The sequence below is a fragment of the Prosopis cineraria genome, unplaced genomic scaffold, assembly GCF_029017545.1.
Source record: "Prosopis cineraria cultivar Desert tree isolate PC_DT_omini unplaced genomic scaffold, ASM2901754v1 PC3, whole genome shotgun sequence".
NCBI classification, from domain to species: Eukaryota; Viridiplantae; Streptophyta; class Magnoliopsida; order Fabales; family Fabaceae; genus Prosopis; species Prosopis cineraria.
In genome coordinates this window covers 7,300,108-7,324,894 of record NW_026555334.1, presented here as the reverse complement: position 1 = coordinate 7,324,894, position 24,787 = coordinate 7,300,108, and the positions used below count along the sequence as shown (strand labels likewise).

Here is a 24,787-nt window from a genome sequence, read left to right as displayed (position 1 = left end):
GCCAATTTGTCTTCTATTCAATCTATTTGAAATATGATAGTCATTATCATGGTATATTATAGCAATTCCTCACTATAAAATCTACCCATGTTCTATCTCATTTTTATTATTTTTCATTATGTAATTTCAATGACTGATAAAACTCATATTTTACACACTTTATCCATTTATTTATAACCCATTTTAAATTTTTTATTCTCCATTTTGGTGCATTCATGGTGTGTAAAGTAAGAAAATTACCTAAGAGGCAAAATTATACACCAAGGGCATCTTGGTTTAAAATTTTACTTTTTATGAAAAATTAGATTAACATTGTATTCCATGTATTTTATGCCCAAAAAAATGAATATGAAATAAGTTTTTCAAAATTCATTTTGATACGGGAGTTATAAAATAAAAATCACATTTTAAAATTGTTAACTTTATTAACTGAATTAGGATTTTATGTGCTTGCATAAGCTTTCACATGTCATTACCCTTGAATTTTACTTTATTAATATTCTCCCCTACTAGTTAATTAATTCCATGTGCAAGGATTTATTTATTAGGTCACATGAATATTTAATTTTTATTTTATATATATTTTGTCACTTAAGTAGAACATGTTGACTCGGACATTTTGCAATTGGTCAAAAATCATGGAAGAGGGCTAAAAAGGGCAAATGTGACATCATTTATGAGCTGAAAAGGGAGAGAATAATCAGATCATTCGATAAAATAAGAGAGAATATTCTTACTTAGGATATTCCTTTTGAGTCAATGAAAGGAAGCCACTTATTTGAACATGTGAAAAAAATGTGTCTCACCCTAACCTTTTCTTTTCCTTTTTATTTTATTTTTTCCCCCTCATTTGCAGCTGGAGATGCATGCACACATCAGCTCCATTTCACCCAAGGAAATAACCCTAGCCAACACACAATCTCTTACCACCTTTTTCATTTTCATTTTACATTCTTGTTCTTTATTTTCTCTCATTTTTCCAGCCATGATAGCCCCCTTCTCTCCTCCATTTCTCTTCATCTAATCATTAGATCATCATGAAATCACTTACACTCTTCTCCCCTCACTCTCCTTTACACGTCCCTACCACTTGATCATCTATGTCATACTTTATTCTCTACTTAGTTCCATAGAAGGGTTTGGCCAACTTGAGCTTTTCATGGAAGACTTCAAGAACTTTAAAGGCTAAATTATTTTTGGTGCTTGAAGGAGGATGGAAGCTCAATGAACCACTTGGATCTTCAATTTTGTAATCCTTTTATTTTTCTCTTAATTTTTCTCCATCAATAGACTTGTTAAGACAATAATATTGAATTGCTATGTCTTAACTTTACAACCTAATACATGATTATTCAAAAGGCCAAAGAGCCAAATGCTTATATCCATTGGGGACAATAGGTGATTTTGCCCTACATAGCCCCAGAAAAGAAAATACAGAAAACTTCCTACATAAACTTAATTCCATAATTTAACACAAACAAAAGGACCTAAAACTACAAAAGCAAGGCACTTCAAGCTACTGGTCTCATATTAATGCCTCTTGGTAAGCTGAAGAAGAGCCCTCCTTGTAGAAAGGATCTCATAAAAGGTGGGTTCCAGAAGACCCTTGCAGCATATACATAGCTAGTCAATCTATATGCATAAATCCTGGAATGAATAGATCAAGTAAGGATAACAGAAAGTAACATGAAGCCATAAAACCGATATTTGTGAGTAATTGAGTACAAGGAATCAAATTCTGGAAATCCATATCCAAATAAAAAATGATCCGTATTGTAAAACACCATTTACTTGCGGTAATAAAAAAGAAATAAGAGGAACATGAGCACAGAGCATCCATTATCACTGTTTTTTTTTCTTTTCATCCCCATTGTGCCATTCAAAATCTCTCTTTATATTGTAAAATATGATAAATGGATAATAAATTATTTTTATTATGGGTTTGATAACTTTCATAGAACCAAAACATGTAACAGATTTTTGAACACATTCTGTTCAATGCATTCTGCTATCTATTGTACCAAAAGAACATGGGTTATTGCAATATGCAAAAGAATATTGATTAGAAAGAAAACAAATAAACCACATCTAAGTTCCAAGAAGATGATAGACACTGAAGGAGGACAGGAAACTCAAAATCTTTAGCGCAGGGTGCCAAAAATGAGGCCTTTAGGTCATTTTAATCCTAGAATGTTAACATACTAGGTCTCTCAAGTTCTTCTGCACAGTAAAAATGGAAAACATCTAATAAGGAATATGTAGACAGTTAAGAAAAGATAAACAATTATCAAATGGAATACATATATATATATATAAATAAAATCAAGCCCTAATACTGAAACAATTCACTGAGTAAATGGAAGGCCTGTGCAGGATCTAATGTTTTCTAATAGCTAAATTTAACTGTATCCAACGATAGTATAACAAAACCTGAGGCCTACCTTTGCATGATAGTTTTTACTTTGTGAGGGATTAAAAATGCTGAAATTGCTCAGTATTGCAATTTTAAATATAACACACTTTCATGTCACCATTGCAAAAGGATAATTCATTCATTATTCTGCTTCTACCCAAAAAATTTCATGTATGGGTGACATCAATGATAAGGTTGAGCAAAGACACACACACACACACACACACACACAGATAGAGAGAGCGAGAACAACATACCCCAACAACAAAAGTGCTAATACTCTTTTTTGAGTTTTCATCTGCTTCCTTACTTTCTTCTTTAGGGATCAAGAGCTTCAATAATGAAAATTGAAAATGAATATAAATGAGTATGGAATATGGATGTAAGATCAGCTTCAATAATGAAAATTGCAATTGAAAAATAAGCTATAAAAGCCATAGATGTCAAGCATTATTCAGATTGCAAAAAGTCATTATTGTTAACGCATTTGAACTCTGAAGTCCATTGGAATACAAAAGACAGCAAAGCTAAGCAGCATTCACTGATTTAATAATGATATTTGACAACTTATTTAGTAAGTATATCACAATTTGAGGGCTTTTGGTGACTCTTTTGGGGACCCCTGGGGGCTGACGTGGCACTACGATAGGCTAAAAAAATTAGTTGAACCATCAATTGATCTTCCTTGATATGCGTTAAAATAAGACTTCATCATTCCATCCTTAATTTAATTACCATGCAAAATAACGCTTTCTGCACACTAATTTCCTATTCTTTAGCAATCCCACTTCAGTTAATGTTGAGGTACCCTAATTTTCAATCAAAAGCTGAGACACAGAATTAAAGAGAGGAAAAATTAAAAAAAAAAAAAAAAAGAGGAGTCATATGAGACTAAGAAAGAAACCAAACAGATAAGAGAATGAGAAAAGAAGCAGTTACCAGATAAAACTTTCATAAAAGAGAGGCAATAGATGCGAAGAGTACATTCTAAGGTTTGAAAGAAAGAAGTTTCCTCAAAATTGTTGCTGTTAAGAAAAACAGTCCGATATTTGAGTCCCTGCACGTTGCATAAAATGTAAAAATCAATATATAATAATTAACAATATTGTGATAGACCATTGAAGCACCAGATGATATCAAATTTTATAGCAGATATGCATCAATCATATTTGGTTACCATGTATAGGTGCAATTGAAAGCATCTCCAGATTTTAATCACTTCAAACAGAAAATTGACAAGAAGAAATGACATCATCTATACAAGGTAGCACAGTATGAAAAACATTTAAGATTATAGAAGGATGGGAAATAAAAATGGACAATATAAAAAAGGAGAACAGAGCACACCAAATAAATAAATAATTGTTACATGTCACACAAAGCACAAGAGCATAAAGAAGGCATATTGAATATACTTTTTTGTTCTTCAGTACAAAGATATGAAAAATGAAAAGAAGCAGCAAGTAAAATTTTGAAGTCAATTACAAGAACTTTTTTTGGAACAAATACAGCAACAAAACATTCACTAAAAGAGTTTGATAAAGAAAACAAAGTAAGGAACTATAATATAGCTACGTAAACTAAAGAATATGCTTTCATTATAACGGCACAAATTGGAACTTAAAATGTATTTTGACATAAACTGAAAATACCAAAGCCTGCTACGTAATCATTACTATATGCAGACATGGAACATAATAACTAAATAACAGTTTGGTTTCATAAACTTTTACAGAAGGTGCAATCATGTAGTGAATTAAAGAATAAAAATTTTCTCTTGCCCGTGACGTCAATTCATCACAATCAAACTGTTTTAGAGATAAATTCTAACATGCTCTCCAAGATTAATGGATTCAGGTAACATGAAATACAATATTCACAAGAGTTTCAACGTTAGGAAAGAAGATCGCATCCAGTTGAAATTATTCCCACAAAATGCCGGCAAAGCTATACATCAAAACTAAAGCAATATATAAGAAAATATTTTCAATGAAATGCACCAGAAGCCCCACCTCTGTTTCTCTATCAATTGAAATGAAATTTTCTTCTCTCTCACTGAAGTGACCTATACAATTTCTTGTATAAACAATACTTCATTGAGAGATCAAAGAGCGTAGCACCACTTTCACTGTCTTTAGTTGTCTTTAATCATCTCCAATAGCCACAAATTTATCCCCTATGAACTTGAGCCACATTACACATTACTTAATTGTTCGAAACAGTGAAATAAAAAATGGATCACTAAAAGGTTGTAAATCACTTGACCTCATATATTGTCTTGAGGCTACCAATGTATTTCCAAGAGCTAAAAGAAACTCAACGTATTTATAAAAAAGGGGCAAACAGATCTAAGATGGTACCTTGCCATAAAACAAATGCATTTTTCTCACAGAATATGTCTTACAACTATAGGATTTGATACAGCAACGAATGCTTTTGGCCCACATGCAAGTTTATACTCAGCCCCATTCTGACATGTTCAACAATATCATCAAAGGATAGACAAAAGAATAATTAAGGAAATTCAAACAAAAGTAAGAAAGCATCACTAGTTCCTCTCTAACATCGATCAAGCTGCCTCCCCACCACCGCATTCTCGTGTGAAGTCAATTGCAGTAAATAATGAGGCCAACAACAATATCACCCTCACTGTTTAATCGTTGCCACTGCTTCCCCGCCACCATCACCATCGGCAACACTGGAGTACCACCGTTTTCAGGGGAAGTTTGAACTAACATGGTACCAAACATAGAGTAAGAAAGCATAAAATGCAACAAATACTTCGGGCCTTGACATGAACAGGGGAGGCTTATTGATTTTCTTCTTCCTCTAAGATGCAACGTTGCCATCAGATTTAGTAGGAGATGCAAAATTTTCAGTTCATAATTTTGGTTGTAAGCACTCAAACTGCTCCTAGGAACCTCTTAGTCCCTTTGATTTCTGCATTGGTTAAAAAAAGACAAGGGTGAGGAACAAAAGAACAACACTTTAAATCGAATCTTCTAAAACTTAAAGAAGCCTAAAATTCATCTAACAAAATTGTCCATAAAAATGAGTATATTCAGGGCTACTATGCAGTAGCTGTCAAGATAAGAGTCATAACAACAAATATTCCAAAAAAAAAATGGAAGACAGATTGATACACGTGTTGGAAGATAATCTGCATAATCATAAAAAATGAAGGAAAGAGAAGAGTTAGAGTGAAGAGGGGAGTGGAAAGAGAGGAAGCAGAAGAAACGACAGGCATGGGTGGGTTGGGTAAAGGCACGAAGACTGATTCTTCTTCTTGTAGCTTTGCCCAAGCACCCATTTCCCACCACTCCTTCTACCTCTTTCGCCCTTTCTTTCCCCTCTCTCATTTCTGCTTTTCTGGTTCTACTCACTCCCTCACTCGCATTGCAACCGAAATGGTCTCGTTGCATCTTTGAAGAAGAAGAGCCATGCAACTGCTGAGAGAGGGGGGCAAAAGGGGAGAGCTTTTTTAGTTGCTATCTAAATCCAAATGGCATGCCGTGTTAGAGAAATGAAGGAGAAAGAAGAGGTAAAATAAACAGTAGAGCACAAGGGTGTCGTGGTGATTTCTCTCCTTTATTTTTTTCCCACTGCCTCTCCGTAAATTTAAATCGCTCAAATTAAATTTATATTTTTAAAAATTATTAAATTTAAATTTTAATTTAACGATCTAAATTTATAATAATTTCTCCTCCCTTTTACAGAAAAGAAAGTCCAACTCCAGAGCGTCTGAGCTGAATGATAGCGCTTTGTGCACAGGGCTCGAAAATATTATCAGCTTTTATTTTAAAGTTGGAAAAGATGGAGGGAGTTTTGACGTTAAAAGAAGAGAGAAGATGAATTTTTATTTTGGAAGCACGGAGCCCAACAATAAGTGATCGAATTTTTATGATAACTATGGAGTCGTCCTCGGCTATTTTTGAGATATGGCTTCAACTATTTTATTATATATGATATATTGATGCCGAGCATGGGTGTCTCCATCTCGTCTCTTCACATTTCTTTTCCATTTCCTTAAGCTTATACTGTTTTATTTATTAAAAAAATAGAAAGCAATAAAAATAAAAACAGTGGACCTGGCTTCTCTCTTCCCACCCTCCTCCGTTGCACACAATCCAAATTAAATATTTTAATTTTATATGTATTAAAATAAAAAATATAAATTTTTTTATTAAATCTGATCAGCAATTTGAACAATCCAAATTTAATATGGATAGTTTAAATTCAATGTTAAAAACTTTTATAATTTTAATATTAAATTTGTACTGTTCAGATTATATTTAAATAGTCGAATTTATAAAAATTAAAAAATTATTAAATTTAATTACCAATATGAACAATTCAAATTTAATGAGTAACATAAATTTAATATTAAATTTTTTTTTATAATTTTATTATTAAATCTGTACTATTCAGAATATATCTAGATAGTTAATTTATAAAAATTATAAAAAAATTAATATTAAATTTGGATCATATATATTAAATATGGACTATGAAATTAATAATAAAATATATTATTAAATTTTTTATAATTTTTAATATACATACACACTGTGCAAGGTCAGATAGGATAAGAACGCTTTCATTTTTATTGCTTTCTATTTTTTTGGTATTTTTTTAATAAGAAAAATGGTGTAATTTTAAAAAAATGGAGGAGAAATGGAGAGGGGGAAAATGGAAAGACCAATGCCCAAGCCATTGATGCCCCGCAATTTGTGACACCTCCCTATAAGATCTAGACTACAAATCCTTAGCATGGCCCACGCGTGGCCCATGCATGGATTCTTGTTCATATACACGTGGAACCTACTAATCTTGTTGAGCTATGGTGGTGACTAGAAAGGCCTTGCTCAAACATGCGCCGTTAAAAATCCCCAATCTTAAATATTTGAGCTTGGTCCATGTTAAAAGAATGACTTGAAGAATTTTCAACCACATTTTTTGTTTGTGTCGCTTTTATAAAGAGTTGGTTGTAGCATTAAGAAATCATAGAATCACGTTTTATATCAAAACAGTGAAGGCAATAATGGGAAATAGTGAGAAGAGCAAAATACTTGTAATAGGAGCAACAAGTTACCTTGGGGAATATATGGTGAAGGCAAGCCTTTCCCTAGATCATCCTACTTTTGCTTATATTCGTCCCATTCACACTTCCTCTCACCTCTCCAAGCTCCACCATCTTCAATCTCCAGGCCTTACCTTATTTCAAGTAAATCCTCCCCCTTAATCTTCTCTTACATTACATGTTCATATCATATAATGTCTCTGTGTGTGTAAAATTTATTGTTTCTCAAATATAAGGGGAGTTAGATCAAAAGGAGAAGCTAATATCTTATTTTCAACAGGTTGATGTTGTCATTTTCACACTTGCTGTTCCTCAACATCTGGAGAAACTCAAGAAAATCAAGGCCATCAAACAAGCTGAGAATATCAAAGTTATTCTTTCAGACAACATTGTCAACTGTAACATATGTATAGACACAAACACAAGTATTGATGATTATCATGTCATGTTATGTTGTGACAGAGATTTGTTCCCTCAAAATATGAAAATGAAGTGGACAGAGTGAAGGGGCTTCCACCATTCGAGGCCCTTCTTGAAAACAAGAGGAAGATAAGAAGGGCAACAGAAGAAGCAGGAATCCCCTACACTTACGTCTCCGGCAACTCTTTTGCAACCTACTTTCTTAGTCATCTGCTTCACCCACATGACCTCAAACTCCAACATATTCTTGTTTTATGGCACTGGTGACGCCAAGGATACGTTCTTGTTATAATCAAAACCACACACACACACACACAAATTTGAGTGGTTATCATTAGACCTAAAGGGAACATTATTTCCTAGTTGGAGTTGATAAATTTATGGGAGAATAGGACGAATTGTGCTTTTAAACAAGAACATATAACTGAGCAAGAAATGGTGAAGTTGTGTGAAAGCAAGATACAATAATAGTTATTATATGTTTAAGCTATCATGTTTTCTACAGATTACTTGGGACAGTGAAGTTAGTTAATCAAAAATCAATGGATGCTCTACAGCACTGGATTTTCTAGACAATATACCAATGGCTATACTTCACAACATATTCGTGAAAGGGGCACAAACAATGTTTGAATTGAGTGCTCAAGATATAAAGGCTTCACAGTTATATCTTGATTACAAATACACTAGAGTTAATGCCCTCCTTGATGCCTTCTTCTCTAATCCCCCACCAGGGCCTAAATTGGCTAAATTTGCATAACCAGTTTGCGTCCCTCTTTTTCTTTTCTTTTTTTTAAAGAAGTATTTGTCTAGCTACTTACTTAGCAGATCAGTATTTGGAGAAAAGAATCTTTATTATCTACTTATTATTGTACTTAAAAAAAAACAAGAAGAAGTATTGTTTGGTGTTTGAGTTTGTGTTTATTGTATATTTTTATTGTGGTATTATCACCCATGTAAATTATAAAATTTGCAATAAAATATCAAATATATATGGTATTGATATTATATGAAATCGTCATATGTAACCATGTCATTAAGCTCTTTAATTTGAGATTATTATGAATTTCTATATGATGATCACTAAACTTTAATATAGTCAAAAGTCACCTTTAATCGGGTTATTATAAAGGCTACGATTGAGTTTAGTAATATTCATGTAGAAGAATATGATTGGTCAAGATCAAATTTGTCCCTCACATTAATTGAGAAATATTATTAGGCTTCTCAATGAGTAAGACTAAAAAAATATATGGTCATACTACAATGGAAAAGTTTTTCCATTACTATAATCAATCTATTCAGAGATTGAGAAAGTAATGGTTAGGTGAATGAGAATGACAATTTCATATCTCACACTTGACCAAAATATACCGTAAAAAAAGAGATGTGATAAGATTATATAATAAGTTATATTGAATTATTGATCCCTATATGAATTGAAGAGTCACAATGTCTTGCTAAAAATGACTTGTGATTTGTAGGTTAGTAGTGTTATTGGCCTACTACCAACTTCATATGGGCATATAGGGTGACACACAAGAACAACCTTACTCGAGCTATACTTTATCTAAGGTGAACGTATTTTATATATATGTATGTATGTATGTATGTATGTATGTATGTATTTGAATATTTATGTGTATGAAATATAAAATTTCAAATATAATATTTTATATATATATATTTGTGTGTATCTGATATATATATATATATATATATTATATTATGTTATGTTATATTATGTTAGTTTTAAATTTAGTTTTATATGATAGATTAAATTCAATGACTAACATAATATGAGAGGATATTATATTGATTCTATAATTTAAGTTTATAAGATAAATTCAAATAAGATATGATATCATAAATTTAATTTATGAGATAAATTAAATTTGTAAGATATGGTTAGGATTTGAGCATTAATCTAACTCTAAGTACCTATTCGATCTCATTTTCACAAACTCATTAACTTAAGTGTTTAGGCTTTAATTAGCTTAATTAGTATTTTAATTTTAATCAATTAACATCAATCAAGTCTTGGGACTTTTATTTTAATTTAATTGTATTAAGAAGTTCTGGATTTAATCTTTAAACATCTCTTTAGGAGGTTACCTAAGTTGTCACTATACTATATAGTTAGTTAATCTAGTCTAAATTGCTAAGTGTGTGACCACTTAGTTCAGTCATTAATAAGATTAACCATATAGCCTCTTTTTTTCCCTCTTCTTAGTATGAGGCATAGGCTAAATCCTTCTTTGTTATGTGCACAACCTTATAGGAATATTTTTAGAAGACAATTGTGTTAATGATTTTCTAATCAAACTGAAGATGAATGATAAAACTGCTCAAATGTGGAATTTCAATTCCAAGCAAGTATACATGTCAAAGCTTTCCAAGCAGGTATATAAAGCTCGTGTGCCTATCACATATTTTATTGAATTTTTTTGTATGTTTATCCATACTTCTTCAAAAAGCTTAGCATCACGTTGGTCTCTCTTTCATTGAGAATTAAAAGTTTAAATTTAAAAATGAAAAAAAAGGAGAAGTTGGAAATTAAGTTGTTGTCTCTAAAACAACAACTTAATTCCACAAATCAAAAACAAAACTTAAGTATGATTAACTGATATAAAATTTTTGATACAATCATTGGTATCAATTTAAAAATTTTTACTTATGCTTAACTAATAAATGGTAAAATTCCAAAAAAAAATTATTATTTTTTGACAAAACAAGTAAACCTTTTAATGATTATATAGTTAAATAGAATTAAAGTGAAAAATGAAATTACTTAGGTGAAATCAAATTACTAATTTTTATAGTTAATTCAAATAATATGAATTATAAATAATAAATTAAGTTATATTGTAAATTATAAGTTTAACTTACCATCCTCAAAGCTAGAACCTTATGAAAAAATTATATATAATGATAGATGCCAAACATAACACATGCCTCTTCTTGCAGGACACAGCTAATAGTTTCTAGATTTCTTTTTCCCATATTACTACAAACTCTTCATAGTTTATCATTCCATCTTGTGCACACATAGTGAAGTTTAATTTTTCTTCACACCAAAGGCCATATTTATATGTTTATTTATTCTTATTTTTTAATAAATCAGAATGTTCACAAGTTATGAAAAATGTTACATTACTTATTGCTATATATTTTATTGATTTATTTGACACTCGTGCATGACACGAGCCACATACTAGTTATAAACAATAAGAATTGTAGATTGAATGAATAATTTATATTATAGATACTAGAGTTAAATACAATGACTTCCCCTCAATTTTACTATAATTATATATCTCTCTTTTTTATTTTTAAAATTTATACGAAGATTCCTTCAAAATAATAGTTACTAAACACAATTCTCCATTTTATTTTTAAAATTTTATTTGCATCCACTCAACTATTAGTTGATCATTGAGTCACATTTGTTGGATCAAAATACTCCTTCTTTAAATAAAAATGTTATTTAAAAATCATTAAGTTATTCAAAAAAACTTTCATGGATGTTTGTAACTTTTTATTCATATTTTAATTTTTTTAGTTATGCAAACTAATTTATTTAGTAATTTTTAAAAATTAAATAAATATGTTAGGTAAAATAATATTTCAAACAAGTTTCATATCCTAGAATTTATAATAAGATTAATTAAAAATTAATGAAGGGTTAAATTAATTAATCTAGTTCCTAATTGGATTAATCACTTTAATAGAATGCTCATTAGGTCCATTAGACCCTATGTGAGGCTTAAAAGGGGCTAGAGGATCTTTTGTGCCAATTAAGGTCTAGATTAATGAGATTAAGTTAGAGTTTCCTAACTGTGCCATATGTTATAGTGGAAAGTGCCATGCATAGTGACTAGCACATCAAAATTTTAAATATCAATTAAACAAAAAGTGAGAGAGGTTGAGAGAATTTAAGGGGAGGTGTTCATAGCTTTGCTAAGGTTCATCTCTTAGAGTGTTTTAAGGTTGTTTAAGAGTGTCTTTCAGTAAATAAGCTTCCTCTTCTCTTTTCCTCCCTCCTCTGTGTGTTTTTCTTGGGTAATTGAGTATGAGAGAGTAATGTCCGAAATTCCAGTCAAGTTGTACCTATTCTAATGACTCCAATGTAATCTAAGGGTGTTGTTTTATGTTTTTAATCATTGATTATTGTTAATGACAGTGGTTATTAGCGTTAATGATGAGTTTAAACTTAACCCCAATACTAATTAATCTTGATTAAGCTAATATAGTTGCTCAATAGTGTTCATTGGGCTAAATGGAGGATAAATAAGTTGATGAAAATGAAAAATGAGATTAATTATAACTAATATAGAAAATGATTGTCTTACACCTTAATCGCAATTAAGGGCTAATTAATAATGATTAGTCATCTATGCTATTATTAATCATGAATTGTAGAGTAGCTATTCTTAGAGCTCATAAACTATTTATGAGTTACCTCGGAATCCAAATTGTACTCTTAGGAAGGTAACTCAATAATTGAGGCAATCAAAAGTTAAATTTTAGTATATGTGTGTTGTTTATAAATTTGAGCTTGTTTGATTATGAAATGTAATGATTTATTTTGAGTTGTGTGTTTATACCATGTTAATATATGATGATGGCATGAGTTTGTATGGCATGATTGAATGAATGTCAATGTGATTGTTAATCGTGATATGATAATGGAATTGTGACCAGTGTAATCTTAATGAGCATGAGTGTGTACATGTGGATTAATGAAAATGTATATAAGGATGTGGATATGTGATTAAGTAAATGAATGGCTATGGCACGATGCTCGAAGTTGAGTATGAATACATGGCTTGATAGTATGATCTTGTGCATGTATTGAGTTGTTAAAGTATATAAGAATGATATGTCATTGAGCATGAGTAGTTGCATGATTATGGATGGGTGGGAGTTTACTTAAGCAAGTAAAAGCGCTATGAAAATCCACATGGTGTAGTCTCAATTGAGTTATCGTACGATAATTGGCATTATTATTGATTAAATTTGCTTAGTATTACATTGTATATGGGAATGGCATGGGTCAACCATGGCGCTCAATGTCATCAGATTCCTAGAAGGAAAGGTATAAGTCAAGCAATTATGAATTTGATAAGGAGGAATCTATAGTCTAAGAGTGAGAACCTTTTGCCAGGAAACCACTCATAATTGGAAAGTAAGTTTGACTTAGTCATAGAACTCAAATTTATATGATTTGATAGCTTAAGGATTCGGTCAAAAGATATAAGGAGAGGAATAATGTTGGATGCATAATCAAGTGTATTTGTTATCATTGACATACATGCTATATGATTTTGAGTAATAGCTTTGTGATATCATGAGTATTAATGGATTTATCAAATGTAAAATCTTGTATTACATGATTTTGCTATCACATGTTCATGTGCTTGAATCCATTTGTTTGGTTAGTGAAATTTCATATGTCACTCTCTATGGTTTAACACTTTAACAGGTGGCATTAAGGGCAAGAACAAGAGGAAAGCATATAAGGCTAGAGACACATAACTTATATAGTAAAGTCTCTAGTCAGTTTTGCTTATGTATAAATGAATATCATATTTGTCAATATTAGGGGATTTTCTATTGTTAGACTAGATTTCATGTGCATGAGCCCAACATAGACTTAGATACTTTTTGTTTATGGCCCCTCATGGTGTTTTTGATAGTTGAGGCTAATCATACAAATGTGCATTATCAGGTTGATGATTAGATATTTAATGCATGAAGAGATTGTTAGAAATTATACCCTAGAGCCAATCATTGTATTATGAATATTATTATTTAATAAATTTCTCTTTTGTTATCGTATTAATTACATGTTTACGATGATAACTATGTCTTTAGATAGACATAGTGATTGTCATAAATGTCCCTGATTAGTCATCTATGAAGGATCATAGATAAAACTAGATTAGTATAACTTTAATTAATTATAAAGATATAAATTAAAGTCATAGGCATTCGAAAAGGTATAAGGTGTTGGATTGACTCGTCATGGAAAAGTTACATGATATAAGTTATAAGCTTATCTCATATGTAACCATGTCACTAAACTCTTTAACTTGAGATCATCATATATTCTTACATGATGACCATTGAACTTTGACTTATTCGAAAGTTAACTTTAATTGAGTGATCATAAAGGCTGTGATTGAGTTTAGTGATATTCATGTAGAGGAATAAGAGTAGTCAAGATTGAATTTGTCCCTCACATTAATTGAGAGATATTACTAGGCCCCTCAATGAGTAAGACTAAGAAAATATATGGCCATACTATAATGGAAAAGGGTTTTTTTCATTACTATAATCAATCCACTTAGAGATCGAGAATGTAATGGTTAGGTAAATGAGAATGACAATTTTAGTCTTACACTTGACTGAAATATACCGTGACAAAAGGGATGTGATATGATTATATAATAGACTACATTAGATTATTGATCCCTATATAAATTAAGTAGTCATAATATCTTACTAGAGGCTACTCGTGACTTATGGGCTAGTAGTATTATTGGTCTATTGCCAACTTCATATGGGCTTACAAGGTTGCACATAAGAACAACTTAACTTGACCTATGCTTTATCTAAGGCAAACATATTATATATATATATATATATATCTTTGTGTGTGTATTATGTATGTATTTGAATATTTATCTGATAAATATTTATGTGTGTTGTCAACTCTTGATGTCCAAATGCTTGAAGGAAGCTCAAAATTTTGATATCTAAAAGGTATTCTTTTTCTATCCACCTTGACTTAAACAAATTTGATCGGTTCGCAGTCATGATTGAGGTTCATTAGTTTTGATTTTAATATTTTCATTACACCTCCTAATCCGACAGAAATATAGTATGTTTAATTAATATTGTAAAATGATATTTAATGGTTCTCGTTGATTGAGGAAAAGGTGTGGCAGGTATGTTTTTAGCCTCTAATGTCCAAAATATCCATATGATACCGGATTGAGATGTGACGAAAGCCATTAGCTAGTACTTAATTGCTTACATATGGGCACTTATTTCACCTTAATTAGAGGTTTAAACTGAAAGTTAGATACTTTAAAAGTGAAGATTTAAAAGCTGCCATGAGATGTGGCAGCTATTGTCTTGGTCATGACAAATGGTCTTGTTTTTTGGAAAAATGAATTTTTTAACCTCATTTTAACTTGTTTTAATGCTTAAAATGTTTTCTTATGCTTTTGTAACTATTGATACTCTAATTTTAAGTGTTTCAAAGGGCCTCAGATATTTGTTTTCAAATTTGAGTTGTTTTCGGGGATTTCATTTTATTCTAAAATTCTTTAATTGAACCTTTAAGGTTTCAACTGGCTATAGTTAATGCTTATAACTAGTGTTATCTTTTTAATATTTTATTATAAGCTTAAAAAACTGTGGTCAATTCTTAAGTTTGAGTTAGTGTTTGATAATGTTGGGGGACATTACAACACACATGCAAATTTCTTTTAATGTAATAGGAATTTAATATAATGAAAGATAAATTAGTGAATATAATTTATTTACTTTTCAAATTAAACTATAAACTTAAATTAGTAATTTTAAAATTTTTAATTATAAATAAAATTTTTTAAAATCTTTAACAAAATATTCTTAGTAGTGTTACAAAATAGACTACAATGTACATTTTTAAAACAGAAGTAAGGTCTCTGTAATTTTAACAAAATAAAATAGACATCAATGTATTTTACTCTAAAGTAGAAAAGGGCCCGTGGGATGCACAAGATTAAATAGAAATTCACGTATCTGTCTCTGAACATTACATGGTGTGTCTATGTCTTTATGAGAAATTTTGGCTTAATAGGATGTGTCCCTTATATTATATTCAATATATAGTATATTTTTAATTAGCCATAACACATTATAATTATTTTATTTTTTTATTCTTTAGCAAAATTCGCCAATGTTAGATTACATTAAATATGATTATAATATTTGAATAATAACAATAGAGTTTTTTTTAGCCAAAAAAATATCTTATTTTTTAATAAAGGAAAAAAAAAAGATCATTAAAAAGAGTTAAAAAACTAAGCATGTCAAAAAATATAGCAAAAAAGTGATAAAGAAGCAATTGAATTGGAAAAAAAAAAAACAATTGTGAGTCTTATGACATTGTTAAATTCACTGTTTCATGAACAATGAATTTTTTAAAATATTTTACTCTATATAAATAGATAAGATAAGATATTATTCATGGAGTGCTAAATCCTACTTTTCTTTTTACCAACCACCGCAGATTATATAGGAATTTGACGAAGGGGGGAAAAAAAAAAACTCATGTATGAAAAGTTGGCTTCCATTGTAAGAATTTCAACAAAGACCAAATTAAAATGAAAAATTTGGTAAACTACGTGTACCAAGCCAATGACTCATTTCTGTACTCGAATGACAACTAGCATGATTGTTACACACTAAACGATAACTTGGGATGTATATGTAAGCAAATGAGAGTAAAATAATTTTTAAATCAGTTTAATTTTTATTAATTTAATCATTAATGTTGCATTTTGTTCTTTTGTTTATAAAAATTTTTGAGTCTATTTTTTGAACCTAAATAATTATATTTTTTTCATTAATTTATATTGCTACCATTAATATTCCCTAATCTATATCAGTATATCTTAACCATGTTGTCTTCTCTTTAAACAAAAATTATCAAATCAATAACTAAGACAAACATAAAGATTTAAATTGATAAAAATTAAATTTAAGGAATTAAATTGATAATTGAGACAAACTTGAGGGACATGTTTCATTATCCCATTAATTTAATATAAATAGTTGGATTGTTTATAATTTTATATTATATATATATATATATTAATGATTGATAATGATGATTAATTCATGTGCTAATAATATATTAATTATTGAAAATTTGTGCACTCTGCCAAATTTTTGAAATTATTTGACATTGATTTTCCCCCATCGGATGACATATTGATATATATGTACTTATATTATATAATAATTTTAATTTTAATATTTAAAACACTAGTGCATCCATTATTTGACCATATTATTTTTTTTTCCAAAATTGTATTAAGTAAAAATAAAATTGCTCATAAAATACTCTTGAAATGGTAGAGCGTTCGATATATAAAAAAAGAAAATAAATAAAAAGCTTTTACCCACATATTTTTTTTAATTTTTATTTTATTAAAGTATAACTTTTTAACTCCAGAATAACCAAATCAACTATTTTTGTCTCTAAATTTTCATCACCTTAAAAATTTGTAAGTTATGAATATATGATTCTTTCTCACAATTTACATTATATCTAGTAAATATTTATATGGCTGGTCATAATAATAATTAAATATTAGAAATACTTTGAAAAATTATTAAGGAATGAATGAAGCAATGAGAAAGAGACATGAAATGAGAAAGGGGGGTGGGTAGTGATAAAGTACGGCAAGACTTTTAAGGGACGGTCGGTTAGGGTGGGCCCAAGAAGAACCGCCAGCCCATCATAGCCGCCCGTAGTGACGTGGCAGAGCATCAGCATGAAGGGACATGGACGGCATCACGGCAATGACAACGTTGTCGGATTCCAAATCCACCTCAGATCCCCTTTGCCTCCCCCAAAAAGTCGTGCCTTCCTCCACTTGCTATTCCTTGTTTCGTTTCTTTCCCAAGTCCCACATTCTCCATTTTTAGTTTCATAAATTAAATACAAAGTTAGATAATAAAGAAAAATACATAAATGTCCTTCAATGCTTTAGTTGTTCCTTACAAGCTAATTCACACATATGTTAACTTCATGGCAGATATGCTCAAACTTACGTTTTAATTCAGGCTTTGTTTGGTACTTTGAAATCAACAAAGGGAAAAAAAATTGAATATGGAATCTATATCATGTGTGTTTAGTATGTTATAAATATAATTATTAAGGATCCTTATTCTTACAAAATAGACAAAATTAGATTCTATCATGTACAATATTATATGGAATCTGATTCTATAATGCTTTCTATCTCATTTGTCTATTTTACCCTTTCTTCATTTTATACCTTCTTTTTTCTTGTGACCATCTTTCACAAGCATTAGATGACGACTTCCTCCTCTATAATTGGCTTAGCATAAGCAACAACAGGCTCACCATCTTTGCTCTCAGTAATGATGGCTTTCAGATCTATATAGAAACAACACCATTTTTGTTTGATGACCTCCACCCATGGGTTTTGCTTCAATGAAATGGTCTATCTTGACTCTCCCTATGCCGCTTTTAACAAAGACGCTCCCCCCCCTCTCTCTCTCTAACCACTGTGTTTCAAAGTCAAAAATCCTATTTGTTTGTTAAAGAGGTATTTTTGTCTTTTATTTTAAATACATATGTTTATTAAAATCATATCAGAATTTTATTTATATCAATTATATTTTTTATAACTCAATTCTATTTTAATTTTAATTTTGATTTGAATTCTAATTTCAATTTCAATTTCATTAAAAACTCTTTCAATCATACCAAACATATTTTTTATAACTTAATTCTATTTAAATTTTAATTCTAATTTTAATTTTAATTTCATTAAAAATTCTTTTATCACACTAAATGAAGCCTTAAAATTGTAATATTATTAACTTGATCAGTTGTACATTTTGAAGAAGGACTCGTTATATTATTTTTGAATATGGTGTTTAATATTCCAATGAGTTGCTAAAAAGCAAAACATTTCAAAATCCTTTATTTTAACATTATTTTCGGGGACTTTGAAGAATGCTGCTCAATTTTGCAATGAGCGCGGCCATGACTTCTAGGTTTGTTCACAAAATATCTTATACAATTCCATCTTAATCGTTAACTTGTCCATCAAGGAAAGTCTTTCCAAGTGAGATTTCATCTATTTACCGGATGGCCAAGATACTCCAATTTTTAATTCTTTGTATTTTCTTCTCAATATAAAAAATCACTTGACAAAAAGAAACAGAAGAAAAACTTTTTTCCTATCATATTTTAAAAACTCAAAATGGTTATATTATTTTATTAAATTTTTAAGAGATATAAGCGAATGCAAACTAGAGTCGGATTCCCTCCAATGAGGGAATCAGCTGAAGGACAAGAAAAATTTAGACAGTTTAAATTTAATATTTTAATTTTTTTGTGTTTATTAAGAAAACTTTAAAAAGTACAAAAATTTTAATAAATTTGATCACTAGTTTGAATAGTTACAATTTAATATGAATAATTTAAATTTAATATTAAAATTTTAAAAAAAAAATAATTGTTTGATTTATGTAATTTTGACCCAATTGTAACTCAATCCCTAAATTTTAACTCATTATAATTTAATTTTTATAATTTTAATTCAGTTGTAACTCAGTTTTTAAACTTTATCTTTTATAATTTAATCCTTATAGTTTCAATTACTTAAATATTGATCATTATATTTAAAAAATAAAATTATAAAGATTAAAAATATTTAAAATTTTAATATTTATAATAAATATTAACATAATTTTAATCTTTATAATTTTATTACTAATATTATAGATATTATAAATATTAAAAAATTAAACATTTAAATGAAAACTGAGTTAAAATTATAAGAAGTGAGTTATAGTGAGTCAAAATTTAAGAATTAAATTACAACTGAGTCAACATTATATAGAACAAATGATTAATTTTTTTAAAATTTTTTATAAATTGACTATGAAAATATATTTTAAACAGTATAGATTTAATATTTAAATCTTATCGGGTGGGGAAGAAGGCAACGAAGGAGTTGATGAGAGGAGAGAAGCAGAGTCCATATGGACATGACTTTTTTTTTTTTTTGTCAAAAGAGATAATATTATTAATTACCAAAAACACAGAATACAACTACAAATTGCTGGAGGCCTGGAGCCAAGTAAAACACTCGGAAACAAAATACCTAAACAATACACTCGCAGCCAAAGAAAAAAAAAAAGACTAAAGAATACAAGCTAACACACAAACTCACCAAAAACATGCAGACATGACTTTTATCCCATATAAATATGTCTACTTTTTTAAAGTATTCATTTCTTTTTTGTCATGAATACTTCAAAATTTAAATCTCATTAACCGAATACCAAAAGTCTGCATCCAGAAAACAAATACAGAAGTGATAAAAAACAACAAATATAATTAACCAATGCCTAGTCCAACTCCGAAAACAAAAGTATCAACAAATGACTTTGAAATAACAAGTGCATCAGAAGTTAGAAAGCATACAGAAAGTGATGATATTATGATTATACAATTTTTTTATTTGTAAATTATGCAGAAATATTTCTTAATATTATTTTATTATAAGTTGTTATATTTTTATTTACATTGGGAAGGTTTGAATTGTTGATTTTTACTTATACAACCCATTTCACCTTCGCTATTTGAACTATCTATAGTTAACTATATACTAAACCTATTTTAGTCCCAAAAATATTCATTATATTAGTTACTTATATTATAAAATAATATAATAACTAACTCCATTATAATGAAAAAGGAAAAACTTATATATATTTAAAGTATTTATTTTTAATTATATCAAGCAATATGAATTTTTTATAATATACTTTTTGTTATTAATTTTTTATATGACTATTTCATTGAATTATATTTGAGTATTGTCAGAGTCTAATTAGGATAGCTTTTCAAAAATTACCTTGCACTCACACAAATTTAAACTTGACATTTTATATTTAAGCAGTTATAGTCTCTTATATGGAGAATACTTATTAATAACTCTTATTGTTAATATTATTAACATTATTAAAATTCATTTATCCTAATTTAATTAGATAAAAAGTGTATTAAATATATAATGTTAAGGATTTAAGTATTTTTCAAAAAAAGGACAATTTTTTTTTTATGGTCACATGGCAAGTATTCAAATTCGGAAGTGGACAAATTAATGTCACTCAAACCAAGCTACAATTTTCCCCCCAAAAAAAATGTTTTCTTTGCCATTTGGAGGGTGCACATTCCTTCCCTTCATAATTTTCATTTACTGCCGAAACCAAATGGACCATAGTGGCATCTTCTATGTGCATTTGGGTTTCATTTCACTCTCATTTAGTTCTGCTCGTCTAATATAAAGCTCAGATGACGAATTCGCTGAAGCTCCTTCTAATATACTCCTTCGGTCTCTGCTGTTGCTTCTGCTTCTGCTTCGTCGAACCGATATCCTTCTTTTCTTCCTGTATCTGCAAACCGGGGAGTTCAAGTTCAGGTTTATAAGGTGCGTTTGGCTCCTCTTTTCACTTTCCTGTTTTAGCTACTCAATCTTCTGAATTTTGAGTCAATGTTGTTTTGCATGGTGTCCCAATAAACCCCTTTTTTAATATCTCGCTTTTAAAAATTCTGGATGTGTTATCCGTCAGTGTTTCTCTGATAATGTGTCCTGGTTTCAAAACTATCCTTTCTTTATTTGTTTCTTTAGGAGATAGATCTGTTTTTATTGCCATTTTTTTGTTTGGGTAAAATATTGTGTTGATTTTCATGTGTAGTGGCTCTTATGTACTGGATTTGATGTTTCGTTCTTTTTTTCTACATGATCGTTGCATATTCTAGTGTCGAAAATTTGACTTGTCTTTTATTTCCAGAGTCTTAAGCGTGGTTTCTGCTATGCATACTTCTGATCTATAATGTTTTTTTTTTTTTGCATGTAGTAGATTCTTGCAAAACTAAACTAAATTACTTTTTGTTTTTCGTTTTCATAATTGGGAAGTAAATCAATGGAAACTGTTTATAGTGCACGAGTTCTGTCTGTGGGGTCTCCTATCATTACCTTTCGTTCCAGTGAACTGATTGTAAAATAGTATGGCACAAATTTCTGTGGTATATGCATAAATTGAGTCCCAGAAATTTCAATTTCTCTATTCTCTCTATGTGCTGGTATAGAATTCGAATTCACCAAGGCGTTTGATGTTCTGAATTATTTGTATCTGGAAAATGATATCAATGGGAATAATGAATGCATTGATTTTTGTTTTCAAATTTATAAATATCCTTGAGGCAATAATGGCTTTTGTAAATTTGTAAAGTGGGGTTTAACTTTTTTCCTTATAGGCATATGTTCTATTAAATGGACATATATCATCAAACTAATACATTTACAGACCTGTATTTGTTTTTATTCTCATGCAATTCGGAGTTTCATATGCTAATTGTTACAGTAATTGCTTACTGGAATGTTCTCTTTTATATTTTTTATAGTTAATGAGCAATAACTCTATCATTTCCTTTCTACTGTGCAGATCATAAAAGATGGCTGATGCTGAAGACATTCAACCTCTTGTTGTTGACAATGGAACTGGAATGGTCAAGGTTAGTCCATCTGTTTTTAAGGAATGAGTAAATAAAGATTTATAATCTTAGTAATTGAAAATTTCAGCCTTTACATTTATTATTGGGCTTGGGGCTGATGCTGGTCTATTTTTTGTACAATGCTTGCAGGCTGGTTTTGCTGGTGATGATGCCCCAAGGGCTGTGTTCCCTAGCATTGTTGGGCGACCTCGCCACACTGGTGTTATGGTTGGGATGGGTCAGAAGGATGCTTATGTGGGTGATGAAGCCCAGTCGAAAAGAGGTATTCTTACCTTGAAGTACCCCATAGAGCATGGCATAGTAAGCAATTGGGATGATATGGAGAAGATTTGGCATCACACTTTCTACAATGAACTTCGTGTTTCCCCTGAAGAACACCCAGTACTTCTTACTGAGGCACCACTTAATCCCAAGGCCAACAGAGAGAAGATGACCCAAATCATGTTTGAGACTTTCGATGTGCCTGCCATGTATGTCGCCATCCAGGCTGTTCTGTCTCTCTATGCCAGTGGGCGTACAACAGGTTTGTTTGAAGAGTCAATTTGTTCCTTGCATTTTAGGTCAGAGAACTTGGTTTAGGTAAATTCAAGTTAGGCTAATTGCTGTAGGTTTAGTATGTCATAATTCTACCTTTCTATAAATTTTGCGAAGCTGGTTGATATTGAACTTGAACTGGTTGCTGAAAGAAACTCTTAGACGCAGCTTTTAAAGTTTATTGAATAATGACCACCATGCTTAATTTAATTGGCACATGTCTGAGAGACCTGCATTGCTTTCTTCAGTCTTTTCGGCTAGCTTCAAGCCCTACTTTCATCGTACATTTTTATTGAAATCTGGGATTTTTAAATAGGTATCGTCCTCGATTCTGGTGATGGTGTGAGCCATACAGTACCCATTTATGAAGGATATGCTCTTCCTCATGCAATCCTACGGCTAGACCTTGCTGGACGTGACTTGACAGATTACTTGATGAAAATTCTTACTGAGAGAGGATACTCTTTCACTACCTCTGCTGAACGGGAAATTGTACGTGATATGAAGGAGAAACTAGCATACGTGACCCTTGATTATGAACAAGAGTTGGAAACTAGCAAGAGTAGTTCAGCAGTGGAGAAGAGCTATGAGTTGCCTGATGGACAGGTTATCACAATTGGCGCTGAGAGGTTTAGATGCCCAGAAGTACTTTTCCAACCATCTTTTATTGGCATGGAAGCTGCTGGAATTCATGAAACAACCTACAACTCTATCATGAAGTGTGATGTCGATATTAGGAAGGATCTTTATGGAAATATTGTGCTGAGTGGTGGTTCAACCATGTTCCCTGGAATCGCTGATCGCATGAGCAAGGAAATTACTGCCCTTGCTCCAAGTAGCATGAAGGTCAAGGTGGTTGCACCTCCTGAGAGAAAGTACAGTGTCTGGATTGGTGGGTCTATTTTGGCGTCACTAAGCACCTTCCAGCAGGTTTGCAACTTCACATTTCTTCATCCGCATTCTTGGGTTTTCCGTATAGTTGATCCAATTAGTAGGACAGATAGATTTATGATTGTTATATTGTTGATTCATTGTCCTTTTCCTCCTATCCAGATGTGGATTTCCAAGGGTGAATACGATGAATCTGGTCCTGCAATTGTCCACCGTAAGTGCTTCTAAGCTGGTTCACAGTCAAACATAGGTAGTGGGTAAATTGAAGTTCTTCATGCATCCATCCAGTCTTGTGTCATTGCCAATCAAGTATAGTTGAGTTCCTGTATCTTCGGATTTTAGAAGAAGGGACATTTCTAGTGGAATGAATGCTTTGGCTTGTAATTTATATGTTTTTTTCATTAGGTCCTTAAAAGCTGGTCTAGTTTTTTGGCCAAGAAAAAACGAAGCTGGTCTAGGTTATGAATTGGCAGGCTTGGTAGGTTCTGTTTGGTTTATTTTGTTCTTTCATGCTTTGGCTATAAATTTAGATGCCTTGAGTTAGGAGAATGAGAGGTTCTATGATTCTTTTTTCCTCTCCCAGGCTGGGATTTTTGAGTCAGTTCTGTTTATATTTGTTGTATGCTTTAAATGGACTCTGAGTTTGCAGTGAAATTTTTTCCCCTTGTCCTTCAACATTGCAGTCTTTCTTTCCTTCAATCTTGGTTAGTTTGGTCTATGTAACCCTCAACTTGGCTAAGTTTATTTATTTATTTTAATAACAACTTTGATTAAGCTTGATTATTTATTTTATACTTGCTCTTTTTAATAATAATTAGACATGTATTTTTATGTTACACGATATTTGAAAAATGAGCCTACATTGTTTGCTGTGGAGGATTGAATGTGAAAACTGTGAAAGTGAAACTGTGATAGACTAACGAGGGTATAATGTAAAATTAAGAAATTAATAAAAAATAAACGAAAAAGCAAAAAGAAAAGAATATAAAAAAGTTAATGTATATTCTTGCACCGTTACCATGTTAGTTTCTTATATGTTGATTTCATGTAAATAAACCGGCAATACAAAAGACTGAAGTAGAACACACTATTTATACTCTAG

General features: G+C 30.6%; 1 protein-coding gene, 1 long non-coding RNA gene and 1 pseudogene across 6 annotated transcripts; 2 read left to right on the top strand and 1 right to left on the bottom strand.

The window, feature by feature from the left end:
* Positions 1–1,233: 1,233 nt before the first annotated feature.
* LOC129305109 (uncharacterized) lies at positions 1,234–5,933 on the bottom strand. Of its 5 annotated transcripts, none has more exons than XR_008591877.1 (5): positions 5,797–5,933; positions 4,426–5,353; positions 3,353–3,470; positions 2,671–2,745; positions 1,234–1,647 (listed from the first exon to the last, which is right to left on the bottom strand). It is a non-coding gene; the product is annotated as an uncharacterized LOC129305109 (long non-coding RNA). The 5 variants fall into 5 exon arrangements; XR_008591875.1 differs by having other exon boundaries at positions 3,353–4,596; positions 4,774–5,353; XR_008591876.1 differs by having other exon boundaries at positions 3,353–4,589; positions 4,774–5,353.
* Positions 5,934–7,454: 1,521 nt separating this feature from the next.
* Positions 7,455–8,673, top strand: LOC129305335 (isoeugenol synthase 1-like; annotated as a pseudogene).
* Positions 8,674–21,018: 12,345 nt separating this feature from the next.
* On the top strand, positions 21,019–24,360 carry LOC129305737 (actin-101-like). The gene is made up of 5 exons (XM_054945770.1): positions 21,019–21,172; positions 22,191–22,260; positions 22,390–22,783; positions 23,111–23,724; positions 23,848–24,360. The coding sequence occupies exons 2-5, from the start codon at positions 22,201–22,203 to the stop codon at positions 23,911–23,913; spliced, it is 1,134 nt and encodes a 377-aa protein (XP_054801745.1). The 5' UTR covers positions 21,019–21,172; positions 22,191–22,200; the 3' UTR covers positions 23,914–24,360.
* The last annotated feature ends 427 nt before the right edge of the window (positions 24,361–24,787 follow it).